Source organism: Diadema antillarum, unplaced genomic scaffold (genome assembly GCF_040938485.1).
Source record: "Diadema antillarum isolate AM-2024a unplaced genomic scaffold, OU_Dant_1.0 seq00000415_RagTag, whole genome shotgun sequence".
Lineage (NCBI taxonomy): Eukaryota > Metazoa > Echinodermata > Echinoidea > Diadematoida > Diadematidae > Diadema > Diadema antillarum.
The window spans coordinates 206778-224233 of NW_027271401.1; the positions used below are offsets into that span (position 1 = coordinate 206778).

At 38.8% G+C, this 17456-nt stretch overlaps 1 protein-coding gene across 1 annotated transcript; it reads left to right on the forward strand.

Annotated features, from left to right (window-relative positions):
• The first annotated feature begins 1369 nt into the window (after positions 1 to 1369).
• LOC139732360 (CD151 antigen-like) lies at positions 1370 to 16924 on the forward strand. The gene is made up of 8 exons (XM_071643228.1): positions 1370 to 1541; positions 11062 to 11187; positions 11768 to 11965; positions 12413 to 12487; positions 14196 to 14300; positions 15080 to 15265; positions 15715 to 15798; positions 16699 to 16924. Exons 2-8 carry the CDS (start codon positions 11104 to 11106, stop codon positions 16741 to 16743), a joined length of 777 nt encoding a protein of 258 aa, XP_071499329.1. The 5' UTR covers positions 1370 to 1541; positions 11062 to 11103; the 3' UTR covers positions 16744 to 16924.
• Positions 16925 to 17456: the final 532 nt, after the last annotated feature.

Here is a 17456-nt window from a genome sequence, read left to right on the forward strand (position 1 = left end):
AAGAGCTTGTTACAACACTGGTCCTGAAAGGGCTAGAGCAAGTTACAATGTACATGATATAGAACAATCTGTTTTCCCTTCCTACCCTCTCTTTCTTTCTTTTTTTCTCCTTTTCCCCTCTCATTTCCTTTCCCTCTACTCCTCTCCATTGCCCTCAGTTTATCTTTCTTTCCATTCATCTTTTTTCTTCCCTTCCTTCCCTCACCCTAGGTCTCTCCTTTTCTCTTTGTCTTCTTTCTGTATCTTCTTCCTCCCACTTTCAATCTTTCCTTTATTGTTGTTAAAAGTGATTATATTTGCATTTATGAGTAATTTTTCATGCTCAGCAGGGTGAGATGAATTTTGCATTCGATTTTAATTCTGCAATTCCAACAAGACATTAACTGCTGGAGCATGTGGCGCAAGCAAAAATATTTGCATACTTTATGTTTTTGCTCTACTTTCTGATTCTGCAAATTGTGCAAAAATTTCTACTTTTAAAGTATCTTTCTTTTTTTCTTCCTTCTCTCTATCCCTATACTAGGCTCTCCCCCTTTTCTTTCACTCCTTCCCCTCTTCCTTTCAATCTTCCTTTTTCCCCATCTTCCTCTTTTTTCTTTCTCTCCTTTGTCCTCTCTTTTCTTGCTTCTTCCTTTTTTTCTCCCTAAAACCCTCCTCTCCCTAATCCTCCCCTTTTCTCTATCTCTCTCTCTCTCCCTCTCTTTATCTTCTTTTCTCTCTCTCCTTCACTCACTCTTTCCTTTCTGGTCTGATTTTCACCCCTCTTCCAAATATGCCAACTGTTAGTTTTCTATGCACTGTTTTGTGTGTTTGTTTTTTTTTACAAAATGCTGCAGGTTTCATCGAAAATACTGTATTTTCCAAATTGTATTCAATACTTCACATGTGTTTAATATGTAGGAAAGATAGAAATACTGTTTTTCCACCAAAGATACACCTTTACACTGTAGATACACCTTTCACCCTTCAGAGTGCTACAGTGCTCTCTACATGTACAATATTGGCATCCCTGCCCTTCTCTCTAATTCCTCCCTATTTAGTAACTCTGCCTCTTAATTCATTTTCCTCTTGTATCCCCCTATATCTCTTTTCCTCCTGTCTTTTTTTTTTGTATTTCCTCTTTTCTTTCAAATTCTGTACCCCCCTTCCTCTCTATCCCTAATTCCCCTCCCTCAAACTCTGGCCTGGCTCTGGCTTTGTGTAGTGAGTGTATGGGACCGTCTCGGTCTGTGTCAAGACTATGGCGTGGGCCAGGATGTGTGGGCGTCCCACACTCCGCCGAGCGTGAATGAGAGGGGAAAAGTGGGAGTGGCATGTTGCAGTGGCTGAGCAGCTCAACTTGATCGTAGTATTCAGTATAAGATAGAAGAGCCGCGTCCCTATCACTGCATTCCTTGGGCCTTCCAACACAGCTAGCTGCGGAGTACAGAGTGTGAAGTGTGTACGTGTCTGTGTGTACATGTGTGTAGTGTGCCTCCTTCAGTGGTAATCTCGCATTCGATTGGTACTGCTTCCTCTGTTAGGAATATCCTACATCTCAGGTGAGAAATTTGTATGTTTTGTCCCTTGGGTTTATACCCCCCCCCCCCCCCCCCCATTGATCATCCTTTTTTTTTTTTTTTCTTTTTTTCTGAGATCTAGAGGTGCTGATTGCATCTTGTACTCGGTTACAATGTATTGTGAGATGTTTATGCTTTTGCGTTACTAGGTCCGCCTTTCATTCTTGGGATTATTAAACAACATTTCAGAGATACCCAGGTAATAGTATTGTAGTAGCAGTAGTACTAGTAGTACATAGTAGTAATAGTAGTAGTAGTAGTAGTAGTAGTAGTCGTCGGAGTAGTATAAGTAGTAGTAGTCAAGTACTGTCTTTCAGATGCACTTGTTTAAAGAGTGCTTTGTGAACAAGTGTTTCGAAAGGTACATCGTACACTGCACTGGTGTGTGCTTGTAATCTTGTATCACACAGACTCAAGTTTTATACAATATGTATTACAGGCATCCGTCAAATCTAGTATATAGAAGTTTTATTTCCAGTACTTCTGCTGACAGTATCACACCAAAAACATTTTTAAGCTGTTTGCTCTTGCAGTTGTCTTAGACTGTAATTTATTAAATCTTTATTTTTTTTTAAATACTAGCAGTTTCAGTCTTCTTTCAGATTGCAGAACTTTTTTGTCTGTAGTATAGCTAACTCTAATGTGTACATCCAATCGTGTTTCAAGAAGTATGGTTGAGAGACTCTGGCCTATAAATACACATGTATCTTTCTCTACACTTTTGTCAGTACTCAGGCATGCATGGAATGGGGCCTGCATATTCAATGTAGGCCTACATATGCGCACAAATGAGCATCACTACAGAACTTTCTCATCCATACATTATCTGAGTTTCTCAGACAGTGTTTCCGATTTTGTGTTATCAGGGGTAACAGAGTGTTCCAAACTCCACGTACCATCAATCACGTGATATTAAAGAATACATGATGTCATTGTACATCAAGATGTGTGTTTAAGTACGTGTTGACACTACACACGTGTCCAGAAAGCGTGCAGTCTCTCTGCAGAAGTTCAAATAAATTTTTGCATGAAGAATTTAAGCTACATACAGTAGACTCTGCCTCCCCGAACTCATTCTAATAAAGATTAAATTTTTAAGACCAAAATCATGGTCATACTCTACAACATGTGAAAGTAAGCAAATCCCGATCAGAAAACACCCAACAACCATTGACATTGTATATTCAGCCAAATACATGTAAATTGTATGTCTTGTGAAACACATTTTAGTTTTGATTCTTTGTGCAAAACTGCCAACTGATAGTCCACTGCATGAAACTCTTAACCCAATGAGGACAGTTTGATTTTGCTACTTGTATGTGTACACGTACAACATGTATATCCCATCTAAAACGCTTGCCCGAGTATACTCGGGACTCGTCCTCAACGGGTTAAACATGTTTGATACTAAACAAGTTCTGTGACCAGTCTGAAAAGGGTCAGAGGGTATGGGGTGCTGTATTGCTTGCACTGGATATCTTGTTTAGTCGGGCAGCTGTCATACCCATACTGAATATGATTGATATCTTTGATACTGGTGCGCGTGGAATCCAGATGGTGATTAAAGGACAAGTTCACCTTCATAAACATACATGTAAGGATTGAGAGAATGCAACAATATTAGTAGAACACATCAGTGAAAGTTTGAGGAAAATTGGACAATCGATGCAAAAGTTATGAATTTGTAAAATTTTTGTGTTGGAACCGCTGGATGAGGAGACTACTACAGCTTGTGAGCCACATGCGTACAACAGTACACGTATAAAGAAAATGTAAAGAAAATTCAACATATTTTCACTTTTTTCGCATAATAAAAGAGCACTTGACTTGTCTCTTTCTAAAGGCAGGGGGAATAATATTACCCATAACATTTGTCGATAACGAGTCGGGGAATGTGTCCTTTTTTCAAAAGATGAAATTTTGTGAAATTCTCTTTATATTTTCCTTATATTGTTGTACGCATGTGACATCTAAGTTATTCACACATTGCAGTAGTCTTCTCATCCAGCGGTTACTGCACAAAAACTTCAAAAATGCATAACTTTTGAACGGATTGTCCGATTTTCCTCAAACTTTCAATGATGTGTTCTACTAATATTGCTACATTCTCTCAATCCTTATGTTTATGAAGGTGAACTTGTCCTTTAAGGTGTTGTTTACAGGCAGGATATGGTTTCTGAAAAGCTAGGACTTAGAGACTCTTTTTACATTGTAAAGGGGAATTTTCCCCGAATATGATTTTGTGAATGCTGAAATATTTTAGTAGTAGAACAGTATCAGTGAAGTTTTAAGGAAAATCGTTCAATCCATTTAAAAGGATGACTTTTGCCTAAATCCTTTGCTTTTATCGCTGGATAGACTTCGGCGAATTGTATTGTCACCATAGTGCAATGACCAAAAGAGAATTCATATTTGCATTCTTTAGGCTTTAACGAAAAAGCCTTTGACATACACCTGTATATGTACATGTATGTGTACTTCTCTCAGAAAGTAGGAGGAATAATTTATGAACATACTTTATGTCAGTAATGAGTCAAAACAATGCATTTTTTATACAATGACATTTTGTGGATTTCAGTTTATTCTGTATCATTGTCCTATTGTGACATCACAAGCTGTTGCAGTCTTCTCATCCAGTGATGGTGGCATTTAAACTCTGAAAATCTGTAATTGAAACTTTCAAATGGATTGTCCAATTTTCCAAATCAAATGTGTTCTCCAACAAATGTGTTGAAAACTTTTCTGTATTCACTCAATCCATTTTCATGTATGTATTTGGGGTAATTTGGGATAAATTTATACATTTGGGATAGAAAGTGATATTGGGGCAGGACAATATCAAGTTTAAATCTGTGGCTACTGCCATAAAAGAACTAGGCCGAGCCATTGAATGTGTAAGCCAGTCCCCCCACTTGAAAGGGTAGTAGAGTGTATCAAAGGGTGGGCTTCACCCAAGGGCGTATTGTACATGCATGCTGGTATTATTAAAGTGGGACTATTGTTGAAACATTTTTGCATTCCTGTGTTAGTGGGATGGACTGTTGAACGTAATAAGCTGCATAGTATCTGTAGGGTTCAGTGACTTTTGCAATCTGAGCAGATGTTGGAGTTTGTGAATACACTCACATACATCCAGCTTTTATTTGTTGTTTTGATATACATTGTAGTTGTTTTTCTTTTTGGAATAGTGGGGTCACAGCAAGAGTTCTGTATATCAGTCAAAGATTCACCACTTGAGGTTATCAGCTGTATACTGCAACAATGCCTGATTTTGTATCCTAGGGCTTTGTGGGCAAAAGCCCTAGATCCACCCTACTACTAGATGGATTTACACATTCTGTGGTGAGGTTGTTTTGGTATCAAACAACGTGATCAAATTAAATTCTCATTGAATGCTTGTACAATTTGTACCCCTTATATTGCTTGTGAGCTGCACCATTGCCGTTGATTGGAAATTGCCTGTTGGGTGCGAGTTACCAAAGCTGCAATCTTGTGGGGTTTTTTTTGTAGGTCTGTTTGTGTGTGTGTGTGTGTTTCGCACCATAAAAACATGTTGATTATTCCTTCTAGGAGGAACGTTGCCCTTGTTTTTCCTCCCCCTATTTTTTTTTTATTTCATCCCTCGCCGTTGGAAAACTGTGCCAGATTGGATCAATCAATGGTTGGCAGGTAGCCAGGATATTAAGGTGTCTTTCGCAAGGCAATCAGCGGAGGGTCGATTCTGACGACGTGCAATATATAGTAGTGTCGTCACCCGCACCCTGCGTCTGAAATAACTGAGATTGAGAGAGCTCTCGTCTACGGGGTAAAACATGCGTGCTGTCTACTGTGCAGCATGTTTGAGAGAGCTTTGTGTTTCCCACTGTTGGGATTTGGCATGGATATGTGATCACTATGATACACAATTATTTCTGTGGGCAAGTGCAGAAACCTACATTGTACTAGTAGATTTTATTATTCTGCAAGAGCTGGGGGGGGGGGGGGGAGGGGTGTTACATGAAGCATTTTGTCAGATTTTTTTTTGAAAAATTTGCTTTCTATGAATCAGATGCAAGGATTTCAGTAGCTTGTGAATAAAAATAATTCAAAATTATTCAATAATTCAATCAGAAAATGAATACAAACAAACAAAACAACTCTGTAGACGTAATTGTTGTGATTATTAATATTTGTAAAAATGCAAACAATCAAACTTTGTGGACCTAATTGCTGTGATTATTTGTGATTTAAAGTTTCCCCCAAACAAATACGCTCAGTTTTGTAAATTAATGCTGAAACTGGCTGATAGCTCAGTTCAGATTTGGATGCAAGCAAAAGACAAATTTTGGTCTTTACAATACCTAAAAATATGCACACGCCAGTCCTTGTTTCCTGTTCACTGACCATGCTGTGGGAAATTGACAGACTGTAAAATGTCTGTGAAAGGCTGTATTGTTTTGTTATTAATGCCCTGCTGAAATACCATACTGGGTAATGAAAGGATGTTTAGGAGATTTGCATAATTTATTCAAATTTTATGCACTCAACCAGAAAATCCATGATGTTCCTTTGTGCACAAGCATCCAGAAAGCCAGTGGTCCTGTTTTGTATGGGATAGGTACCAACAACTCTTGAGGAATAAGATTTGATTGTAAATCAGAATCAGATGTAATAACAAAAGATCTGTGATGCAAAACATACAAGGGAATAGAAACGTTTATCACATCATGTACAGTAAAAGATATAATCATGAATCATGAAGGTTGAATTCATAATAAAACTCTTTTTCACTACAAATTGAATTGAAGCTCGATGCATAATCATCTCTGAAATATAAGCAATAATATCACAGATATGTTTTGATCATCGTCATTGCTTGAACTATCAGATGTATCTTTAATGATTATTTCAGTTAATAACGATTGTTGTTAAACTCACTTGAATGTTTTAATTATCATCATTCTGATTTCTATGGCCATGCTATTTGAGTGTTTGTAATGTGCATTGCTGTTTATTTGACTGTGAAATTGCACAGATTTCATAAATGTGTACCAGCATGAAATTGCCTTGAAAGTTACTTGTATTATCTTTTGTATAATTAGCATTATTCCTAAAGTGATTTAGAACAACTTTACCAGACAAGAAAATAATAACTCTATGAAGTACTGCCTCTTCCTGACCATGCCCAATATCAGCAGGTACACATTGTATGTTAATCTACAATGTGTGCATATCCTATAAAAAGCATAGAACGTAATCATGGGGTGGGGGCTCTACATCTCTGTAATTATCAGAAATCTTGCCAGTGTGACTCTGAAGTTACATTCATGAGCCAATGAAGGTCAACTAAAACAAAACCCCTGCAGAATGAGACACAGAGCTAAAGAAAGCATTGTGATAAATAGTCCTGAACGGCCTCTCATGTGTTACAGTGAAATGCTCACATAAAGAGCTACAATTGTAAACATTCATGGGATCTTGTGTGCATTTTATAACGGCAAGTAGGATTACACATAAGTGGATGACATAGGATCTGTAGATCTGTAGTTATTTTATTTCAAACATTTCAAAATGCAGGGTCATTTGAATCAGTGCTACAACTGCAGACTGATCTATTTACCTGACACATCCATAAAATTGAAACTAAATGACATTTTTTAGATAATGGTTAGATTGCGATTATAAGTCAGGAATTTGTCCGATATTTTAGCCTCAAAGAATGTGAAACAGTTGTCTCCTAGCTCAAGAGCTTTTGATGCACGAAGGAAGACGAGCAAAAAGGCTTTAATAATGAGCGCATTGTATTCATATTAATGTGTTGAAGTCGGGGTAGTGGGAGTAGGAACTCGAGAAGAAGTGGCGATATCCTGTGTTACACACAGCAGGTGGCTAATTGTAAAAGGATTAATTACTCATTTCCACACCTGCAGAACAGAGTTTGAAGGAGCAGGTGTACTACAAACTCTTCACCATTAAAATGGAGATTACCCTACAGCTGTAGCACATGCAACTACAAGCTGTACACACAGACAAACACAGATACACACAGACACACATTTCCACATGATGAACTTTTGATAGACATCATAAAACGTGTACATACAAGTTGTACACGTATATGATGCAAACGAAATGCATGCTAAAAATCAACGTAATACATGCCAGTTATATCTCCCCAAAATGAAATGAGCTGGTAAGCTAAGTACTGGTAGTCAAAATCAAAAGATATTTTTGAATTTACTGATTTATAAATTGATTAATTGATTGATCGATTGATTAATTTATTCATGAAATGAATGAATGAAAAAATTCATTCATTCACATTAATTTACAATGTCCATCCGTTTGGTAATTCCAAGGTATCATATACAGGACAAGCCTTGAAAAGTATGAGTCCTACTTCACACCAATACAAAATCCAGGAAAATTTTGTTCAAAATATTAATGAAAATGTTGACAAATATCATTTGTCATTTTGTTTGTGAGTACTCCCAAATAATATGTTTCTGGTATGCATTATATTTGACCTCAAAGTTTTTCTTCAGAAAAGGACCTCTGCATTTGCTTCCATAAAGTTGAGTAATGTAAGTGTAGGCCTAAATGTGGAAACTTTGATGCAATTAATTTTCATACAGATCCAAGTCAACTTCTGTGAATTTGATTCAAATTTTCCAATAGAGAGTATTTCTGTGCACATTTGTATGTGTAATACGTCCCACTAATATTTACTTGTTCTCATACTTGTACTAGTTCAATAGGCTGCGAAATATATTTAAAAAAAAGCCCTACTAGTGTTTGCAAAACTGCATGGGAAGGTACAGAAAATAAGAACTGTAGTGTGTCTCCAACTTGAGTGACAAAAGGCCACGAATCCAAGGAGAATCCAAAGAGGCATTGAATGATTGTCAATGGAAGAAGGACGAGTGGCAATAAAAATAGATGTATGGAGCAGAGCTGCCAAGTCTACCTTGTTCTACAGGAGGCTGTCTGTAATATTAATTAACTTCTTCTTAATGTCCTGACAAAACATTCCCCCCCCCCCCATGTTTGGGAATTATCATTGCCTATTGAGATTTTATACAGCTGTACATGTACACGATATGTACAAATTGTAACACACAACTCACTCCCAGTCAATTGTGAAACCTGGGGGGCATTTCATGAAGCATTTTTGTCCGACAACTTGTCGGACAAATTTGCTCTCAGCCAATCAGATGCAAGGATTTCAGTAGCTTTTAACATTTTGTCAGACGAAATATCTGACAAAACGCTTCATGAAATGCCCCCCTGGAATCTCTGCACGCATGGCATGGTACACTACCAGCATCACATTTCTACACACTCATCTACATTGTATCCAGGCACTGGTATTTCTATACCGTCTGTATATACCGGCCATCCCTCATTATTGATTGTACCATTAGTGTCATCGAGAGTACTGCAGTAGTCTCTCTAGAGAGATAATAACCCATCCAATTCAATTGAGGGCCATCGTACAATGAAGGTATGGTGGAAGATACTTCATGTGTGTACAGGACATACTACAGTCATATGACCTTGCCAACTGTGATGAAGCCGTTCTAAGTGTCAAATGTATGTTGGCCTTCGTGTGTAGCCTCGGCTCAATGCATGTACTCTCTGAGGTATATCGTCCTTGGGATGTGCAAATGCAGTGTGTGTGGCGTTTGTGGTACACTGTAGAAATATGCCTTATCTTGCCTTATCTTGCACAAACCTTGATACTAGTATAAAATCATATTCATTTTACAAATGTGTATAGTGCACAAACTAAATTGACTTCCGATTTATAATCACCACATTCAGTTTGATAGAATTTTATCTCTTGTTATCTCTTTTCCTTCATATCACTAATGAAAGTGATTTTGTACCTTCGGGGGGGGGGGGGGGGGGGGGGATCCAGGAATTCTGTAAAGGGGAGGTGCCTTTGCAAAATTAAAGGGGGCGCACGCACACCCCCTCCATTTTTTCTTTTTATTTCTTTCGTTTTAGCAAAAAAAATAAATAAATAAGGGGGCGCGCCCAGTGCGCCCCCCCTTCTGGATCCGCCTCTGTTTCCTATGCTGTACCTACAAGAAAGTTGTCCAACATCTTCCCAGTAGACACCTTAGATCTCATTCAGTACTCTTTCGGGATGAAAACACAGTGTACTGTATGGTGTGAGATCATTTTAAGCCTTGGCTCTCTCTCTCTCTCTCTCTCTCTCTCTCCCTTTTTTGGTGAAAAGGCGTATGTGGAATTTTGGTTTCTGTTTGCAATAGCAGCTTTATTATTCTTGTCACATATGATATGAATTGTTACAGACACCTACAGGCATGTAAATGAGCAATTCTAGGCCACTCAATGTCATGTTCCTCTTTTAGTTTCACAGAATTGTGTGCAAGTATAAAATTGTATGTGTGGTGCCATAACAGGACTGAATTTGATGTTCAAGGCCAGTAGACTGTTTGTGCAATGTATTCACATTTTCTGCTTGCTTTGTTCACATTTTCTGCTTGCTTTGTTCACATTGAAGGATTACCTTTACAACAGAGCTACAATGCTTGCAGGAGGCTTGCCCTACCTAGCAACAATTGGCGAGTGCTAAAGTCAATTCCTGCCTATAGAAGAAACTTTATTGTAGGTGAATAAAAGGGTGTGGTGAAAGGCTGTAGGGAAGAAGAACATCTGTGAATTTTAAAACATGACAGAGAGGAATGTTTGGTTGTTTATCCTGCACACTTCTACAATACTGTAAAAGTGGAAAAAGTTGAGATTTTTGTGCATTTCGCGCAACCAGAAACTAGCGCAAATATAAAAGCACGCGAATATTTTTGCTTGCCATAAGTTCCTGTGCGTGATGTTGACTCCGCGGAATTAAAAACACACGAAACTCTTCTTACCCGGCCAAGCGCGAAAAATTAGTCGCGCGAAAATATCCACTTTTACAGTATACAGGAGTTCCACTTATCAAGGCTATTACAACTAGAGAAAGCACTCTGAGAGCGCAGACCTCCGCCAAGCAGCTCATTTCCACCACTGATCTTGTTCTTCTGAAGAGATCAGTGATTTCTACCCATTTAGACCTGCATGCTGAAAATAGCCCGATTTCCCATGATAGAAATCTTTTATTACATCATCAATGCCAGTGCGCAGCGCGCCTCACCCTGGACCAGAAACTAGAGCATGCAGTCTAATGCACGTATGAAAACCTAAAATATAGGCAGCTTGAACTCCAAAGTTCATTGACCCTACCTGCCAAAATATCGAAAATCCTTCATAAAATCCATAAAAATTCCTGGATCACTACCAAAATTAAATTGTCTGTTCCTTGCACACGGACAAACCAATGGTAGCGAAACCATAGCCTCCTCCCTTGGCAGAGGTAATTATTAGCAATTACAAACTCTTAATAGACTAAGATATATTCCATCTGTCTGTTGTGCAATTGAGTACACCTAGTTATGTTCATACATACTGCAGATGTTCTATACAATGCTCTTCTTTTTTCTCTTCCATGTTGCAGACCCTCAATTCATCAAACAGGAAATAGACATCCTAGTGCACCATGGGTAAGGACATCAAGGAAAAGCTGTCGTGGGGAGGCAACTTCTGCCGTGGAGTTCTCTGCTGCTTCAACTTTCTCTTCCTTGTAAGTGCAATGTTGAGATCTTTGGACTGTATAAAGAGCGTTTGTAGTTTTGCTTGATTAGATTGGTAAAATCGTTCATCGAATATAAAGTTGATTGCCTCCATACAGTGACTACATACATGCTCTCTTTGTATGAATAAGCCAATTTGTTAGCACACATGCACATTTTGACAAAAACCTGTCTTTTTTCTGTTTTTCAGACAACATAATCCATAACCTTGCGCGATGTCACAATCTACTGTATACGCCAAATATTTCACGAGGTTTTTATTGTAGCGAATTTCATGAGTCAGGTGCTATTCGTGAAATTAAAGACACACAAAAATGATGACTCTGATTCTGATGTGAATGTGACACACACGCATACGTTTCTCCGTTCAGTACAGTACTCCACGATCACGAATTTAATCGCTCGCGAAATTGTCGGGAAGTCTTGATTCACGAAAATTTAGACTCGCTAAATATATGGCGTGTACAGTATGGAATTTAAATATTCAAACAAAGAATGAACTTTTCGTGGCAGTCATGGTCCATAATAGCAAAATAAGCTTAATCTTTTTGCCTCCCTCCCTTGCCCCAGATCGGAGGTATTATCCTCCTTGCCCTCGGAATATGGGTGCTGGTTGACAACAACAGCGAGTACATCTCGGCTCTCCTGACGGACAACCTCCACCGGACGGCGGCCTACATCCTCCTGGTCGCGGGTCTCATCGTCCTCGTCGTCTCCGTGTTCGGCTTCTGCGGCGCCAAGATGGAGAACAAGTGTTGCCTGGGCATGGTGGGTGCAAACTTTTCAAAGGACAAGTCCATCTTCATGTGGATTGGGTGAATGCAGCAACATTGACAGAGCACATCAGTGAAAGTTTGGGGAAGTCTAACGATCCGTTCAAAAGTTATGGATTTTTAAAGTATCTGTGTAGTCATTGCTGGATGAGAAGACTACTGCAGTGCATGATGTCACATGCGTAGAATGATATAAGGAAAATAGAAAGAGAATTTTACAAAATCTTACTGTTTGAAAAAAGGGGGGCAGTTGGGTGATTTTGGGGGATGGTTAGACCCTATGCATTCTATGTAATATGCAAAAAAAGTGGGGGGGGGGAGCCTTGAGCTTTTAGGTTGTCAAGAACAATACATGTTTAAAGGCAATACATAAATTTGAATTTGTTATGTAAACTGCCTATGTAAGCATTGGTTTTGTTTGTTTGTTTTCCTCCCTTTACAGTACGTCTTCTTTTTGGTGGTCATCTTCATCATTGAGCTTGCAGCTGGAGCTACGGCCCTCTACTTCTACGTCAAGGTAAGTGTGTGAGTGTGTGTGTGTGTGGAACATGTACTGGGATATTACCATTTATACATTGTAGCCATGCAGGTGATATTCAGATGCATTTGAATGTTATCCTCCAGGGGCATGTTGCATAAAAGTTACATTGTGGTAACATTGTCATCCAGTAGTAACTACCATGGTAACAGTATTCAACAGCCAATCAGAATCAAGAATTTCATGGAAGTTACCATTGGATGGCAAAGTTATCATAATACTCAACAGTAGTAACTTTTATGCAACAGGCCCCTGGTTGGCGATTGTTGGTAACACAACAGCCATTTCTAGCCCTATAAACCCAAAACAGGCTGGGCTTTTTTCTTTCGGGGCTGATAGTTAAATGTACCCAGACACGTAATTCGGATGTGCTGTGGTATTTCATCAGAATTCAGATAATTCTTCCCAACTTGCCAGCCAGCAGATTCTGGCATAACAAACCATGTAGCCCAATCCAACTAGAAGGTCATGGTGATACAATGAGGATGAAGGGGATTAAAAATTCATGACATCTTTCTGTAGGGAATATAATAGGTAAATTGCATGCCTTAGTGTACTAAAAAGAGTTGTAATTTTTTTTGAAATCACTTTTATTTATGTCTTTATTGCTTGGAGGTGTCTGGATAGTAGAGAAGTCGGGATAAGAAGGGGCCAGGTAATTGAGGTCTCTCTGAACTTGCCTTTAAAGACCTCTGGATGATTTTCAGGCTGTAACATTTTAACAACCATAAATTCTTTATACTGCATACAGAGTTTCAGGATTTATAGTGATTTGGACGAGGAATATTAGGAATGTTTTGAAAATTTATAACAAATTGCAATGAACAAGGATGATGACATGGCAGCCTTACCATAAGAATGCACGAGTTGGGGCTCAAGGAAGCAGAACAAAAGAAGGCATGCAAAGATTCTACACGGGTGAACTTGTTTAAAGCAAGGGTATTGAAATGGAATTACACTGCTACTTTTCTGAAATATGTGAACATTGTTCAGTGTAATTTGTTTATGATTTTTTAGAGTATTGTTTTCTCTGCTCATAAAGGACCACAATAAATTCTGCAAATCTATGCATGGAGCTGTCGATTTCTGTACGACATGACGTGAAATTATGAAAATTGTCAGGAATGCCCCTTTAATACCTGCATTGTGATGATTGTACTTGGGATTGTCGTGTTCTATGTTTTGAGCATATGAATAAACAATCTTAGTGCTTGTGTTGAAAGGTCCTGTTTACCTGTGGGAGTCAGTGATTGAAAGATTTTTCAAGATATCACATTTGATGCATATATGTGTAGGTCTGTTGTATCACAAAACATCTTACCATATAAAATTTTTGCAATAAAGCCTAAAATGTAAGGACGAGATATCAATATTTTTGTTAATAAACCATAACTGAAGACAGTTTAGTCTGGAAACACTTTTATTATAGCTATTCTTCACATTTTGTGTATTTAACAAATGAATACTATTCAACAATACTTACCATCGATAATACGGATTCAAATTTGAAACAGTGGTTGTTTCTATCCCTAACTCACATGGTAGAACTATTTTAAAGCACTAATGCTGGAGCTTTCTTTCATCTGCAAATGGTAAATTATGCCAGTAATATTCATCAGCATTGAAGCATGATGAGCAACATCTCTTTATTTTTTGCCTCTTTATTTTCTTTTTAAAATCTCTGCAGGCTGATGTAGAGACCGACCTGAGGAAGACACTCCTAGAAAACTACGGCGGGTCAAATGCTGGGGATGAGGCCGTCACAAAAGCCTGGGACTTCATCCAATCTACGGTGAGTACCTCGTCAACACCTATTAAACACTGGCGCCGGTCCGACGGTTGCAGAAAGTATCACAATGAGGGGGTATTGCAAATTTTTATCCTGATGGCATCCAGCATTCAGCATTCCACAGTGGAACAGTGATTTTTATACTCTATTCCTCCCTCTTTGACTTATACATATGTGTAGCATCATCGCATGTTACTCTAATATTAAGTCAGAGATCTTAAAAGGAAGGAAAAAGTGTTAAAGCTGACTTTGGCAGTATCACCTCGAAATTTTTTGAACTTTGGATTAAAAAAAAAAATTATTTTTTCCTTGCAATAAACTAGGCCAATTAGATTAATTATTCCTCCCTACAACAGGGTATCTATTTGCGGCAATTAAAATTTCTACAAAACTCACAAGATTCACCTCCAAAATTCCCGACAGAACTAACATCAATTCACACCACATTATCATCATAAAAGTAAGCAGTCATGATCTATAAATTTTGTGCAGGCTAGCATAGATTACACCACTCTTGCGGGTACGCTACCTGCCTAGCTGCCAGTGCGCTGGGACGGCAGCTTGGATGGCAGCTATATACATTAACATTGTGTCTCCCATATCTGGCCAATTCCCGGATGAGCGCCGGTCCCGACATGGCCGGATAATTGAGGTCGAACTGTAATATTTGCACAAATTCATATCTTGCCAAAAATTCAAAAAATCATTATCCTACCATTACGTGGCTCTTGTGGTGATGCCTCACATTCTCTCTCACTCTTAAATATTTTCGGCTGCTGCAGTTCGACTGCTGTGGTGTAAAGGGCAACGCCTCCACGGCCGTCGACATCTACCGCGACACGATGTGGTACGCGAACCAGACGGGAACGCCCAAGGACATTGTCCCCGGGTCCTGCTGCATAAATCAAGACATGTTGGATCAGTGCCAGCACGCCACTGGAAGCTACGCGACGTACATCTATGACACCGTGAGTCCATTCTGTTCTCTTTCATCTGGTGCACTATCCATCCTCCCGCTGCCCATGTGGAGCATTTTCATGTAGCTTATTTCCTTGTTAGGTTAAAAAAAACTTGTACGACTTGAATTACTGTCTGAAATTAGTTAATCATGCGTTATCGCTAGCCTAGAGTAGCTTCATTCCGGTTCATGCATACGTATTAAAAGCCATTTGTATCTTTGACAGGCTACACTATGTTTGTCCTTTGAATTGATTTTTGCAGCTTCTGGATAAATATGGAGAGCCTCTTTTGTTGCACTAGATTTTTTTGTTGCTGCATTATGTAATGTTAGATGACTTATTTGGGAGGAAACATACAAAATATATTTCATCTAAAGGGTTTGATATGCTGTTGAGGAACTCGTGAACTCCCGGAACTAGCATTTATTCGCAACTTTGTTTTTATTTCACTCCGGTAGGGATGCACAATGGCAGTAACGAACAAGGTGGCAGAGTATGGCACTGTGCTTGGAGTCATCGGTATTATCGTGGCTGTCATTCAGGTAAGGCCTGCCGCTCAATCAGTAGGGCCTAGTCTCCGCCAATCAGATGCAAGGATTTCAGTAGCTATCACAGTTTGTCGGAAAAAAATATCAGACAAAACGTTTCATGAAATGCCCCCCCTGATGATAAAGTTTGGGGCATCTACAGCGATCTGATGCTCGATTTTAAATGACATGTGGCTGTCTTGATTTCTGTAAAGCAAAAAATATATGCAGCATGAAATTTTGGCACATTGGAGCTGACGGCCTTTTTAGCAGCGTGAAATTTTTGTGAATCGCCACTGGTATTCAATGCATTAGTAAACAAGAACTTTCGTGTAAATTTTTGGAAATTCGGGATATTAAAATGCACACGAAAATGTCGGGTTTTACAGTAATATTCTCTGCCTTGGGTCTTTGTGTTGTCTTTTAGTATTATGATTTATGTTGTCTGAATACTAATTATTGTTGTTGTCATTGTATTCTAATCATCTAATATTCTGATATTTACTGTTGTTGGTTGTGATGTTTGTTAATCCATTGAGGACAGGCTGATTTTGCTACAACACTCATTTCCCGTAGACACCTGCCCGAGTATAATCGGGACTCGTCCTCAACGGGTTAAAATGATAAGAAAACAAGAAGGAGAAGAGAAAGAAAAAAAAGACAACTCCTGAAATATATAATATGAATGATGAGGTCATACAGGATCTTTTCACCATTCATTTCAGACTCCCTGAATGAGGACAGCCAAGTTTTACAATTCTTTAAAAATCTTTCTAGTTTTTGTGTAACTTTTGAGTAAAAATAAGACGTACGAACAATGCATGCGTAAACTCGAATGAATTGTAACCATTGTATATTATTTCATTCTTATATACGTTTCTCATATTTTTCTTTTGTTTGTGTCCTTGTCACCAGCTGATGGGTCTTGCCTGCGCACTGTGTCTGTGTAAGCGTCTGTAGACGGGACAGCACGGCACCGATTCTTTCGCCCGTCGCGGCCTTGTCATCTTAGTAGTCTTTCTCTCAAATAGTGGGTGCATCTTCCACCGTCTGACACACGTAAATTCAAACCGGCAAATCTCGACAGCTTCCATGACGTTGACGCATTAACCCGTTCCATGCTGATTTCTGAAATTTCCATAGATTTCACAGGCTGCCAGGTTCTTGTAGGGAATGGGTTTCTCCCGAGTTCCCCTGCACAGAGCGGCCTGAGTCGGGGCTATTGGATACCCAGACTGACTTTAGAAGATTACGCTTCATATCGGAGAAACGGCAGGAATTCATGAGCGAGCACTGCACTTTATGGCATGCTCATTACTTTGTTACAGTATATTTTGGTCAAACAGGACAAAACTTTACGTGAAAATGAATACAATGTATATTCTTAACAGGCTGAAGCAATACACTGCATATTTACCACACAGACAAACCTCCCCTGGTCCCTTCAGGCTGTATGGCTGGAAAGGTTGTAATGACAAACCAATAGACACAATTAACAGTGGAGTGTAACAAAAAAGAAAAAAAATCAGGACAAAAATAAATTCTTGTGTCGGCTGAGAAGCTTAATGTGTAATAACTGTCATCTAATAAATTTCTTCCTTCAGTATTGCATGCATAGAGGTCTTTTGTGAGAATCATGTGCATCTATTTTGAAAATGATTGATGCAAAGTTA

What these genes read in the sequence shown, in the direction of transcription:
- LOC139732360 (XM_071643228.1), top strand. Translation starts at nt 11,104, where the DNA reads ATGGGTAAGGACATCAAGGAAAAGCTGTCGTGGGGAGGCAACTTCTGC. An exon ending in ACAAGTGTTGCCTGGGCATG is followed by an intron (nt 11,966 to 12,412) that starts GTGGGTGCAAAC and finishes CTCCCTTTACAG; the next exon opens with TACGTCTTCTTTTTGGTGGT. An exon ending in CGACGTACATCTATGACACC is followed by an intron (nt 15,266 to 15,714) that starts GTGAGTCCATTC and finishes TCACTCCGGTAG; the next exon opens with GGATGCACAATGGCAGTAAC.